This window comes from Jaculus jaculus, chromosome 5, assembly GCF_020740685.1.
Source record: "Jaculus jaculus isolate mJacJac1 chromosome 5, mJacJac1.mat.Y.cur, whole genome shotgun sequence".
Classification (NCBI taxonomy): domain Eukaryota; kingdom Metazoa; phylum Chordata; class Mammalia; order Rodentia; family Dipodidae; genus Jaculus; species Jaculus jaculus.
Genome location: NC_059106.1, coordinates 167803161 through 167816176, shown reverse-complemented (window position 1 = coordinate 167816176; position 13016 = coordinate 167803161). Strand labels below are relative to the sequence as shown.

The 13016-nt window shown below is 49.1% G+C and overlaps 1 protein-coding gene across 1 annotated transcript in view; it reads left to right on the top strand.

The window, feature by feature from the left end:
• Window positions 1-13016, top strand: part of LOC101595032 (calpain-13) — an 88571-nt gene that overhangs the window by 56960 nt on the left and 18595 nt on the right. Inside the window, exons 10-15 of the mRNA XM_045150752.1 lie at window positions 5507-5652; window positions 7311-7453; window positions 8355-8366; window positions 10454-10653; window positions 11984-12020; window positions 12749-12805. Of these exons, the coding sequence (XP_045006687.1) occupies window positions 5507-5652; window positions 7311-7453; window positions 8355-8366; window positions 10454-10653; window positions 11984-12020; window positions 12749-12805 (595 nt within the window). The remainder of the gene's footprint in view (window positions 1-5506; window positions 5653-7310; window positions 7454-8354; window positions 8367-10453; window positions 10654-11983; window positions 12021-12748; window positions 12806-13016) is intronic.

Genomic DNA, 13016 nt, shown 5'->3' with positions numbered 1-13016 from the left:
CCGAAGCCGCTGCTGTCCTGGGTCCGCTGCTGCTGGGGCCACTGGTACCGGTGCTGGAGCCGCTGAAGTTGCTGCCAAATTCTGCTCCTGCTTGGGTCCCGCCGTCAGCCCAAGTTGGCGTGGCCGGGTCCCGGGCCGCTGCTGTGTTCGCTGGAGCTGGGTTCAGGCGGCAGGGGAGGGGAGGGAGCCGCGGCTGTTCTGGTTGTATCGTGTGCTTTTACCTCGCGGTCTGCTCCTCCCTCCGTTGCTCGCTGCCGCTCTCCCCTCACGTTTCCCGAGTTGCGGAGAGCGCGGTGTGAGGGGAAAATCCCACACCTGGCTTGTCCTGCGGCTCGAGTCGAGAGACCGGCGGTTTTCTGCCGCTCCGCGGTTGCGGCGGGTAGCCGAGCGGCCCGGAGCCGCTGTTCCCGGCTGTGCAGGCTCTGGATGCTCTATAACTCTTCCACTTCTCCGCTGCCGCCTCAACTTCCTATACACCTCACTTTTTAGTAAAAGTGTGTATTTTGCTGAGTTTATTTTGGTCTTTCCCCCCCCCAGGCTGTTTTGGCGTGGTACCTACGCCGCCATCTTAACCGGAAGTCCCCTAAAGGCACCTGGTATTTATTCTTTAAGAAGGGTGCTTGCAGTCTTCATGGCCCAAACTCTCAACCACAACTGCTTTCCTTACACTTATATTTTTATTTATTTATTTACTTTGGTTTTCCGAGGTAGGGTCTCACTCTGGTCCAGGCTGACCTGGGATTCACTATGTAGTCTCAGGGTGGCCTCGAACTCACAGCGATCCTCCTACCTCTGCCTCCTGAGCACTGGATTAAAGGCATGCACCACCACACCTGGCTTAGACTTTCATTTGGGGTGGGGGCTGGGGGTAACAGTGTCTCAAGAAGCTCACACTAGCCTAGAACTCAATATCTAACCCAGGGCCTTGAACTTCTGGTTGTCTTGCTTCCACTCCCAAGAGCTGGGATTACAGGCATGTATCTCCACACCTGATTTATACAGTGCTGGGGATCCAATTCAGGGCCCTCATGCACACTAGACAAGCACTTTACCAACTAAACTACATCCCAGCCATTCTGAAACTGTTATAAGCATTTAAATTAGCACTGCAATGGCCTGCTTAGTGGGGACCTGGTTCCTCTAGCAAGACACAAAAGCTCTGAATGGCAGCTGGTTGGGTCCTGTTCTTGGAAATGGAGCACTGGTCTTGCCTGGAAACTTTGACAGCGAATGAAAGTGGCCTCAGAGGTTTTGACGTCAGGAGGCACAGTCACTATCCCACATCTTCTACCTTGAGGGACCCTGCAGCTCCAGGCTTCTCTAGGAGGAAACTTCAAAAGAACAGTAAGGAGGTGACTGTCCCAGCCTGTCCCTGGTGTTCTGGATGGCATATCACTGTCATCACCCACAAGCCATGTAGAACACATCTTCTGACTTATGCGTACACATTAGAGGAGATGGGCCTTTCTTGAAGGGTTAGTCTGGTTTTCTAGTAACATACCTAAGTAAAATTAGCATGTGTGAAAAGGAGCCCAAGTTGTTAAGAATTAGAAACAAATGTCAATTAGGACAAATCTTCTCCCTTCCACATACCTCCACTTTAATCCCAGTAGTCAGTGAGATTTCAAGTGTGGCACCCTTTTTTTTTTTGGCATTTATAAGTGTTAAGTATATGTAATATGGTGTATGCTATATGTAAATATGCATGCTTAATAACCTCATATGTGAAGTTGGGAAGAGACCATGAGGTGACCTCCCTCCATCGATCATCTCGACGCCTTCTGGAGATGGAGTCTTTGCTAATCCTGGAGGTGGCTGGATTTTGAGAGCACTGGCAATGTTCCACTGTCTGTTCCCACAGAACTGGGATTACAGGCATCTGTGGCCGTTCCCAGAGACTTATCTGAGTTCTGGGAGATTGGTTTCAGGTGTCTCATGGTCTCTTCAGACCCTCATGCTCATGTGAGAAACACCCTTACCCACTGAAACATGTCACCCATTTATTTTTTTAAAGTTTTTTTGTTGACGACTCCCATAAATGTAGACAATATACCATAATCATAATCCCCTCCCAACATCCTCCCTTCCCCCTCCTATCACTTCCCTTTCCCCCCAAGTCCCCCTCCACTGAACCCCTTCTTTTCAACTAGTCTCTCTTCTACTTTGACGTCATCATTTTCCCCCATATTATGCAAGTCTTGCATACATAGCTTCATCCTCTGCAGGATCATGAATATTAAGGCCAGTCTGGGTCTGAAACACAGTATTGTTATCACTTCACCCCTTCCTTTGGCTCTTACATTCTTTCTGCTACCTCTTCTGCAATGGTCCCTGAGCCTTGGAAGGTGTGATAGAGATGTCTCACTTAGTACTGAATACTCCATTATCCTTTGTTTCAGCACTTTGGTGAATTTTGAGTCACTCTAGTGGCCACCACCACCTGAAAAGAGAAGCTTCTCTACCCCAAAGTGAGAATAGCATTAATACATGGACATAAACACAAGTATTTAGAGGGCATTTTGGTAGGCATAATACATTCATTTAGTCAAATTACAGTAGTAGTTTGCCCCCACCAGGGCTTATGACCTTCAAAGTCATGGGATTTTGATAGGTTTTCAGTACTAGGCAGAAATTCCCTCCTGTGGAGTAGAACTCAAGTCCAATCAGACAGCAGTTGGTTTTCCCCATAACAGACATGGAGCCATTGAACCAGGTGATACATTTGGCCTGGATGTCCAGCCATTAATCTTACAGGGTGCACTGCTGGTTAACACCATTGATGACTTTTCTCCCCCAACTGACTGAATAGGCCTTTCTAGCATCCTGATAGCTAGTCAACAGGGAGGAGGCTCCTAGCTCAGCTCCAGTCTGATTTCTCAGTGACCTGCACGCCAATCATGTGGAGCCTTCAGCAATAGGGTCTCACCATCTACTTCTCGTAGGCGAACAAGAGCCTTGGCAATAGCCTATAATGTTTGGGGGTGGGCCATCAGAGAAGGTATCCCACCACTGGCACTGAAATTTTTCTAATAACAATCTATAAATTTTGAGCATAAAATTTTATACCTCCACAAGATACTTGTACCAAAATTTGCTCTCCACTTATATATATTTAGCTACAAAGAAGGTTTCCATAGGACTTATTCAATTCACCTTTAATTTTAACTAACCCTTTTCCCACCCCTCCTCTTCTCTATCCCCTTCCTTCTGATCCCCACCCCAGTATTCGGTCACTCTATTTTCATATCTACTCTTCTCTCCCCTTTAAGCCCTTTCCTCTCTTCCCTCCGTCATAATCCCTTTCTAGCTTCCTGGTCTCTACTACTGATGTTTTCTTCAGCTCACTTACAAATCTAAACATTTGAATCTAGGATTCACATATAAGAAAAAACATGTGACACTGGGCTTTCCGAGCCTGGGTTACCACACTTAGTATAATCTTTTCCAGATCCATCTATTTCCCTGGTAGTTTCACAATTTAATTTTTCTATATATCTGAATAAAGCTCCACTGTATAAATGTGCCACACCTTCATTATCCACTCATCAGTTGAAGGGCATCTGGACTGGCCATTTCCTAGCTTTTGTGACTACATCAGCAATAAATATGTGTGAGTAGATATCTCTATAGTAATAAATAGAGTCAGTAGAGAATATGCCACGGAGTAGTATATCAGGATCATATGGTAAATCTATTTTAGCTACCTCAGGAACCTTCATACTGATTCCCACAATGGCTGTACCAGCTTACATTCCCACCAACAATAGAGAAGGGTACCTCTTTCCCCACACCCTCACCAGAATTTATTGTCATCTGATTTCTTGGTGATAGCTGTTTTGAGATGGAATCTCAATGTAGTTTTAACAAATATATTATTTATTCATTTATCTATCTATTTATTTATTTGAGAGAGAGGAAGAGGCACACACAGGGAGAGAAAGAGAGAGAAGGGGCGCGCCAAGGCCTCCAGCCACTGTAAATGAACTCCAGATGCGTGCGCCCCCTTGTGCACCTGGCTTACGTGGGTCCTGGAGAGTAGAACTGGTATCCTTTGGCTTTGCAGGCAAACCTCTTAATTGCTAAGCCATCTCTACAGCCCTCAAAGTAGTTTTAATTTGCATTTTCCTGGTGGCAAATGTTGTATAACATTTTTAGGTGCGTATTGGCCACTTGTATTCCTTCTTTTGAGAACTCTATTCAGTTCTACAGCCTATTTTTCATTGGGTTGTTTGATTTCTTATTATTTAGTTTAATGTAGCTCTTTGTATATCCTAGATACTCACCTTTTGTCAGATAGCTGGCAAAGATTTTTTTCTCCCATTCTGTAGGCTGCCTCTCTGCTCCATTCGGTGCCCTTCGCTGTACACAACTTCTGAATTTGATGAGGTCCCGGGGTTGACAAGCTGTCTCACTCCCTGAGCGACTGGGGTTCTGTCCTATCTGTTGAAGTGTTTCTCCTACTTTCTCCTCAAGCAATTCCAGAGTTTCAGGTCTGATATTAAGGCCTTTGATCCATTTGGACTTGATTCTTGTGCATGGAGAGAGATAAGGATCTATTTTCATCCTTCTACATCTAGATAACTAGTTTTCCCAGCACCGTTTGTTAAAAGAAGATGTCTTTTCTCCAGTGAATGTTTTTTGGCATTTTTTTTCTTTCAAAATAATCAGGTGGCTGTAGCTGCCTGGGCTTATATCTAGATTCTTTATTCAATTCGGTTAATCAACATTTCTATTTTTGTGCCAGTATCGTTTTGTTACTATGGCTCTGTAATATATCTTAAATCAGGTATGGCGATATCAGCAGCCTTGTGTTTGTTGCTCAGAATTATTTTGGCTACTCAAGGATTTTTGTGCTTCCAAATGAATTTTAGGAATGTTTCTTTCTGCTTCAATGAGGAATGCCATTGGAATTTTGATGGGGATTGCCTAATTCTGGCTGGTTTTGTGACGGCTGCTTCCCTGCAGGGCTCTCACCTCCGTTCATCATTCTTTACACACCTTCACTTCCTGGAAGAAGAGTGTGTTGTATTTTATCTTGCTTCTTTTTTCCCCCTAGGTTTTTGAGTATAGATCCTATTCAGCTATCTTAACCAGAAGCATCCCATTTTGTTTTCTTTTTTCCATTTTGTTTTTGTAAAGCCCTCAGCAGTAGATTTGGCAATGAGGAAAAGCAAGATTCTTGGCAGCACGCAAACCTAGAGCAGAGAGAGCCTGGCATCTTCCTGTTCACCATGATAGGGTGCACACTAGGATTAATGAGCGGGGAAAGAGGGTTTTCTAGATGACGTGCAAATCCCAGGTTTGTTCTGCCACTGCTCTCCCTATCATGGGAGGAGAGTCTGAAGGGCAAAAATGCCTGATACTGAATGTGCCAGAAACAGACCCTGGTTTTTGGATCGGCCAGTGGTAGGTCAGCGTATGGGCACTTCCTCTGACCAGAGAGGCACAGTGAAGTGGTGGAGACACAACCAGCATTCATTTAGTCATGTGTATCTGTTTTCCACAGGATGTCATGTCAAGATTTCCAAGAGAACTTCTCCAGCCTGTTCATATGTAACCAAATCCCAGTCACCCTGGACCACGGAGTCACACCCCATGAAAGATGGTACCAGATGATGTTTAAGAACCAAGTGATCCCAGGAAGCCCTGCAGGTGATCATTCAACCAGACCAGAAGCTGTTAGTCCTGGCATTAGCCTGGCTTCAGCTCTGTCTGACTGTTTGTTTGGTTAGATCGCCAGTCTTGTGGACATGGTGGCTCATTGGTTACAGGCACTCGCTTGCAAAGTCTGCCAGTCAGGGTTCAATGCCTTAGCACCTACGTAAAGCCAGATCATCAGACTTGAAGCTCCAAGGAGAGGAACTGGCCTTACCAGACAGCCAGTGGGAGGGGGTAGGAGGATTGCCAGGTGTCTTCTCCGGCCTTTTGCCTTCTACCTCAGTGTAGCTATCCATGTCTACCCTCCTCCAGGGAGTGAAGCAGGTTCCCTGGTCTCCATAAGCATGAAGGCTGTGGAAAGGGGCTGTGACAAGGTCAAAGCCAGGTTAACCACTGCCTCTGCTGCACTCTAGCTTTGTGGCTCTGGAAGTATAGATAGTCTCTTTTCTCAATCTCTCCAGATGTAAACGGTAGAGTTAGGCATCCCCATGTGCTGTCCCCTTGAGCCCACAAAGCACCACCCAGACACATGAGACAGCAGTGGAAGGCCCCTCTGAGCCAATTGTTGGGTTCCCCTGAAATGAGTGCTGTTGACTGTGTCATTTGGAGAGTCATAGACACCCCCAGCCCCTCCCCCGCTGGCCCTCCTGCTAGGTTTATGACACTCTTGAAAAAAACTAGTTCCTGTGGAGTGGAATCTTGAGTGTGAATGCATCCTTTGTAGAAGACGTGGTAACCTTCATATCTGTGTGTGAGTGTGTGTTTGCATCTACCTATCCAAAGTGGCTGGCCTGAGTGGCCCCAGGACCCAGGTTGTAACTTCTTTTGAACTCCAGGTCCTTGTGACCACTCTGCCACTCAGAGTCTCGCCGCCGGGAGGCCACCAAGGAGCTGCCGAGCCACGTACTGATTCGCCTGTCCCTTGGCTATCATATGTGTCCATTGCACTAACCAGCATTATCCATCAGGGCCATTGTTAGTCACACCTCCCGACAGACACGGGAGAGAGCCAGCAAACAAGAATCTGCTGGGTGTTGCTACGTGTGTCTTAGCCAGCCCTCATAGAAAGCCCGCGACCATGACGATCCTATCCGCCTCCCCATGCCCTTTCCAGAGAGTTCCAGTTGAGAGCCAACCGCTTTGATGAGTGTGCGCCTGCCTCTATCCCAACTCCCTTGCACTTGAGTCTAGCAGTTCCCACGGGAGCTCTCCCTCTCTTACTCTGGCTTCATGGAGCATGCTTCAGCACCAGAGCCCTGCGGGCTTCCCTCTCCCAGCCTGGTCAGGTAGTTTCGCTGGCGCTTGGTGGCTGCCACCATTTCAAGTCTCTGATGCTCACTGCCAGTGCCTAAGTTCGTACCTACCCAGAGACTCCCGAACGTCACTTGTTACAAAAGTAGCCCTTGACTTTACAGTGTAAAGGACATTTTCACTCAAGCATGGATGATACTCCCCTTCCTGATGTTTAAGAGGAAGAGACTGAAGATTAGGATATAAAGAAACTTGCGCCACAAGAAGTAGCTGTGGGGGGGGGGGGGGACCTGGGTTTTAAGTCTCCAAGTCCAGAATTCATAAGCAACTCCATGGACGTACTCCCACCTGGAGGTTCAGGAGCGCTCTGCACACTGGTGACTGCCCCCTGTGTCTTTCAGGAGGCCCTGGAAAGGACGCTCAGTACCTCTTCAGTGTGCAAGAGCTCACGGAAGGCAGCAATGTTGTTGTAACCTTCACAGTCGCGCCACAAAGCTTGAAGGGAGATGATGGAGCATTTCCACTACATGCCAAGGTGTTCAAGGTAAGGCGTGCTAGCTCACGACTTGCCCCTGGGGAGCTGTGCACACATTGGGCTGGTTAGAGAAACCCACCAAGCAAGGAGACTGGGTTTGTCACATCTTTGGCGAGAAAGCTTAAAGGGTTTAATACCATTCATGTGCTCAATTCTAGGAAACTGTAAGAAAGCCCAAAGAAGAGTCAGACTTAACTGTGTTTTAAGTAGCACATGCCTCCTGCCTATGTCCTGTCATGGTTTCCACCAGAATTTAATGGCCTTACCTCCAAAAGTGGTCAAGTCCAAGAGCAACTGTTGAAAAGCTGTCGGTTAGGGTCAGGGTCAGCATCAGGGTTAGGGTCAGGGTCATGGTCAGGGTCTGGGTCAGGGTCAGGATCAGGGTTGCTTCCTTGGTTATAACTGAACAGGGAATAAAGAAACACACTGTGGGTGGTTTGAATCAGGTGTCCCCCATAAACTGTTCTAGCTGCTTGCCCCCAGCTGGTGGCAGGTTGGGAGGTGAGCCTTGCTGTGAGGTTGTGCGTTGTTAGGGTGGACCTTCGGGTTTATGAGCTCCTGGCTTGCCCAAGTTAGCTGGCTCCCTCTCTTGCTGCTGTTTCCCACCTGGTGTTGGCAAAGAGGTGCCGTCCAGTTTCTGCTCAAGCCATACTTTCCCCTGCTATCATGGAGCTTCCCATCTAGACCATCAGCTAAAATAAATACTTGACTCCCATTGGCTGCTTTGTGCCAGCAACAAGAGAGTAACTGCAACACACACACACACACACACACACACACACTGTGTGTGCACTGGAAATGAGGTGACCACAGAAGAAGGCTCGTGGAGCCCCAAGTCAGGCTGGAGGACGCAGTTGCCCTGTCACTGTGTTCTGGCTTCCTGAATGGCTTTTCTCCCCGTCTCCCACAGGTGAACTCTCAGGTATGACTCATCGCCGTCCTCATCTTTGGTGAGGCCATCCTCTCCTTTGGTGCCGTCCTCTCCTTCGATGCCATCCCTTGGTAAACTGTTAGGCTTCTTCCTGCACTGGGGTCTCCACACGCTCCAAGACTGCAAATTCATGCTTGCTGTTTCTTGTATCATATATAAGCTTAGAGTCTCCAAATGCGTCAGCAAAGCAGACAACTGTTTTGCTGTCCTGGTCGGCAGGTTGGACCGCTGGGATTCTCTTTACTAGTAGCCAGCGGGGGCTGAAACTGTGAGCATCCTCCAGCCCTTGGCCCTGATAGAGAAGGGTGAGGCAACTGGTTCTTGTGTGTTTAAGCTCAGAGCAGTACTGACGGCTCCATGGGAAGGAGCTTCAGCCTCTCGCACTAGCCACCAAGCCCACCACAAAGTGACGCTGCTGTCTACAGGCCGCCTTAAAGCCCACTCTCTCGTCCTCCCACAAGCAAACCACTGTCCAAGTATTGGTGAAAGGTGACTGGAAATTGTAAGGAAAGATACAGATGGGTTCAGAAGTCCTGTCCTCCTAGCCACAGACCCTGCCATGGCTGTGAGCTCTGCTGTGACCTTCAGCTGCTGCCAAGAGAAAGGCACAATGCATAGAAGGGGACGAGGATGTGGCCATGGCAATCAGATGGTGGCAATGGCCTCTCCAGACCTGTCAGGAAACCCCAACCAGTAGACAGAGGCCAGGGCAGGAACGCTCACGGCAGGGAGCATCTGAAGACCAGAGAAAGCGGGAAGCATGAAGTCCTGTCCCGCCGCCACAGCCCAGCCACAGAGCTGGGGACTGAGGATCTGCCTGCGGTCCCTGGGACCCCTAACATGCAAGAGCAAGGTCCGGAAGGGAAGCCCTCGGGCACAAGGAATAGATCAGCGTTCCAGTCCTCAGAGCTAGAGAACAGGGTTGGGACTTGAGTAGGCGAAGAGAGACATGGTCCTGCCCTAGAAGACAGAGCCCTGCCCTGCAATTACCAGGGGCAGCTCTGTGCAGGCCTAAGCCTATGTCAGCATGAACTGACCTCCTCTGAGCAGTGAGCCAAGACTGCCTATGCTTCCCTAGTCACACTGCCCACTGCCACTGAGCAAGTCTGACTGGGACAGCTTCACAAAGGGGTAGTTGACAGAGAGGGGGAGGAGAGAAGATGATCAAGGCCATCCTTGCCTTTGAGATTATAGTGTGCCCACGTGCCTCTGCATGCACACTTATGCCCAGACCCACAAGGCATAGCTGACCTTCTGTCAGAAGAGCTCAAGCAAGCAAACCACCCTCACAACCTGCAACGGCTGCACCTGGCCTTTCTCCTACACACCTGGGTCGGTGACCTTTCTTATGTGTCACCTTGGGGCCTCAACTTCTCCCTACTCCCCTAAAGGAGTCTTTGCCCTTCCCCCCCTTCTTCCCCCAAGGCGGAGCTCATAAATAACCATTTCATGCTGCATAACTATTCTAGATGGAATCCCTACGCTTGACTGTAGTGGGGAAAATTTGTTTAGTAAGGGGTTTTTTATTATGTAATATATATATATGACATCTGGTAATGGGAACTGCATTATATTTATTGTTTTATTTGTAAGAAAATATCGAAATAAAAGGAAAATGATTGGGGCCCATTATGGTCCAGTGAAAGGGAATTTGGGGGCTCTGCTAGAGAGATGAAACAGGAAGTGAAGAAATCCAATGCTGTAGCCCTCTAGCACCCCAAAGTGCATCACGAAAGGGATAGCAAGAAGGAGCTTTGGAGGCCCCTGAAGAAATCTCCCCCACTGGCACCGTGTGAGTGGCTGGAGCAGAGGTCTTCTCTCCAGTTAGGGAGAGAGAGATGAACCGGAGACCCAGCATGCAGTTAGACATACGTTATGTTCCTTCGCACTCACTGGAGCATAGGGTCTAGAAGAAACACTGGCTCTCTGAGAGTTAAGTCAGCGCTGTCTCCCTCTCCAGGGCCTGTGGCACTGCTCCAGTGAGCAGAGCGGGTCCAGAAGGCCATAGTCGGTCTTGGTGGGGTTGAGGGGGTCCTCGTGAGCAAGCTGCTTTCTCACCACAGCCACACTTCTTCCAGTTCCAGCACTACCAGGAGAAGCTGCCGCCCACGTTTTTCTCCCCATTTAGAAATGCTGCCCAGGGTCTAGAATATGAGACCAAGTGCAACTTCACCAAGTGCCTCCGCCTGAGCCCTGGGACCTACGTCGTGGTGCCCTCGGCACGCCGAAAAGTCGAGTTCTTGCTCCGAATCTTCGTGAGAACGCCAACCAGGGACAGGTACAGGACCTAAGGGAACCCAAGTGTCTCAGGCTGCACATGCATCTGTGTGTGGTGCAAAGGACACTATACACACCTGTGTGTTACCTCTCCATGGGGAGAAATGAACAAATATTTACTCGCCCCAGATAGGACACAGACAATAGACCACAGAAAAAATTCTAAGTCCAAGTCTAGCTTAGCAAGCTGGTGAACTTACTGGGGTGACTTAAACGTGGGTGGGTGACTCAAAGGGAGCTGAATCCCAGAAGACTTGAGCCCAGCATAGGTGACCACTAAGAAGGCTGCATTCCTAGACCTTGCTACATAGCTTACAGGAAGCAGCTCAGCTGGTCAGAGCTCTTCTCATTAATGTTGAGGATGGGCCTTGTAAAGCTTCTGAATTTCAGGAACTTCCTGAGACTTGTGAGTTTTTACTTCCTGAGCAGTTTTAATGGGCCTCGGTTTCAATGTGGAACTTTCTCTTGAGCCTCCCTCTCAGGTGGAAAGCTTCAGTTTAGAGTAATCGGCTGCACGTATGGTCTGCACCATAGGTGGTCCTCCACATAACCCCGCCATGCCATGAAGGAGGAAGTCTGCGAGCCAGTGACTTGACCCCAACAGGACAGGGCCATTGCTAGATTCAGAGTTACATAGGAGGACAGTGGACAGGCCACTTTTGGCACAGGGAAGGACTTAGAAGTAATGGCAAGCGAGCTGGTCATTGAAGGAAAATGAATGTTAATAGCGTCATGGAGAAGGCCACACATGTGGAAGAAAAGAGCCCAAGAGAAAGCTTAGAAGTAGGAGAGCCCGGGGCTTGTTGGAGGAGCTGTTTGGCCATATATACAGGAAGGTGGTCTAGGGCATGTGGGTCCATTTGTCTGAAAAGTGGCCAGAATGCCCAGTAGATCAGGGAGACAAAGGCTGGCCCAACAGACTGACTCCGTTTCCCGAGAGTGTTAAAGGCCAGTCAAGGGTGGTGAGCAAGCACTGTCCCTCTGACCCCAGGCAGACGTTGCCCCAGTCATGGTGGGCTTTCCGCTGACCCTAAGAGTGGCCATTACTCATAACGGCTCATCTGGCAGGGAGCGTCACTGCACACGTGTGTCGTGTTGTGAATGACAAAGGCTTAGGAGAGCAGGCTGTGTCACATCAAAGGCGGGGTCGTGGTCATGACGTGTCTATCTGCTGCTGCCGTAGCTGCCCACCTCACATCCTACAGTACCGAGGAGTCCCCTCTTATCCATGGCAGAGATCTCGGGTGATCCTGGGTGCCCTCCTTGGGCAGACTTCTGGGGAGAGAGGGTCTGTCATTCCTGTCACACTGTTCCTCTCCCTGATTTTCCAGGAACACAAGCAGTGATTTCAACCTCAGAGCCCTCAAGGTAGGTGTACGGGTGTGGCTGCTTTGACCACAGCCCATCCCCAAGAGCTTCTGTCTTCTTCTTGGCCTCACACCTGTCATAATGGTGGCTCTAAAGGGTGGGGTTGGAGGGGACGTGCGCAGGCCAGACTGGACCCAAGCATCCTTCTTCTGAAAATTTCACCTTTATAATTCCATGACTCTGAAAAAAAGAAACTTATTTCCTATCAGATGAATAGATGCTTTATTCTGCATGTGTATGTGTGCATGGTGTGTATATATGTGTGTGCCCATATACATGGGGAAGCACACTTGTATGTGGGGGTGTGCATATATGTGCTTGCACATGAATGTGGAGGCCAGAGGTTGACATCAGGTGTCTCCCCCATTGCTCTTATTTATTGAGACATTATTTATTGAGACAGGGTTCCCCCTGGAACCCACAGCTCACTGATTTGGCCAGTCTGTTCAACCACTTTGCCCCAGGCACCCACCCTCTCTGCCTCTGAGGATCTGGAATTACAGGTGGGCCACCATCACCCACTTAACATTTATTTGGGTGCTGAAGAGCCAAACTCAGCAGGTCCTCACATTTGCGTGACAAGTACTTTTCCAACAGAGCTATTGCCCCGGCCCCCAGAAGAGCGCCTCTATATCAGATTTGGGGGGGAGCCGTTGTACCCTTGCTGGACCAGACAGGTGACCTCTTCCCCTGAAGGTTAACACCTGGCCTTTTCCCCCTTGATCCAGGGAAGTCTTTCAGAAAATGGCTCCCAAGAAAACATTTTCTACAGATATGCTCAGCAGGTACAGTACCTAGCACCTAGGGGCCTACCTAGGAAAAATGACCGAGGGACTGTGGGGAGAATGAGACCTCTGGCCTCTCATCAGGCAAGAGGAAAAGGGGCTTGATCATCCCGGTTGTCTCTCCCTGGACCATCTCCAGATGCTCCGGCTGCCGAGCCCCGGAGAGAAGCAGTGCCACTGTCTGGTGACATCCCGTGGTGCTTAGAAAGGG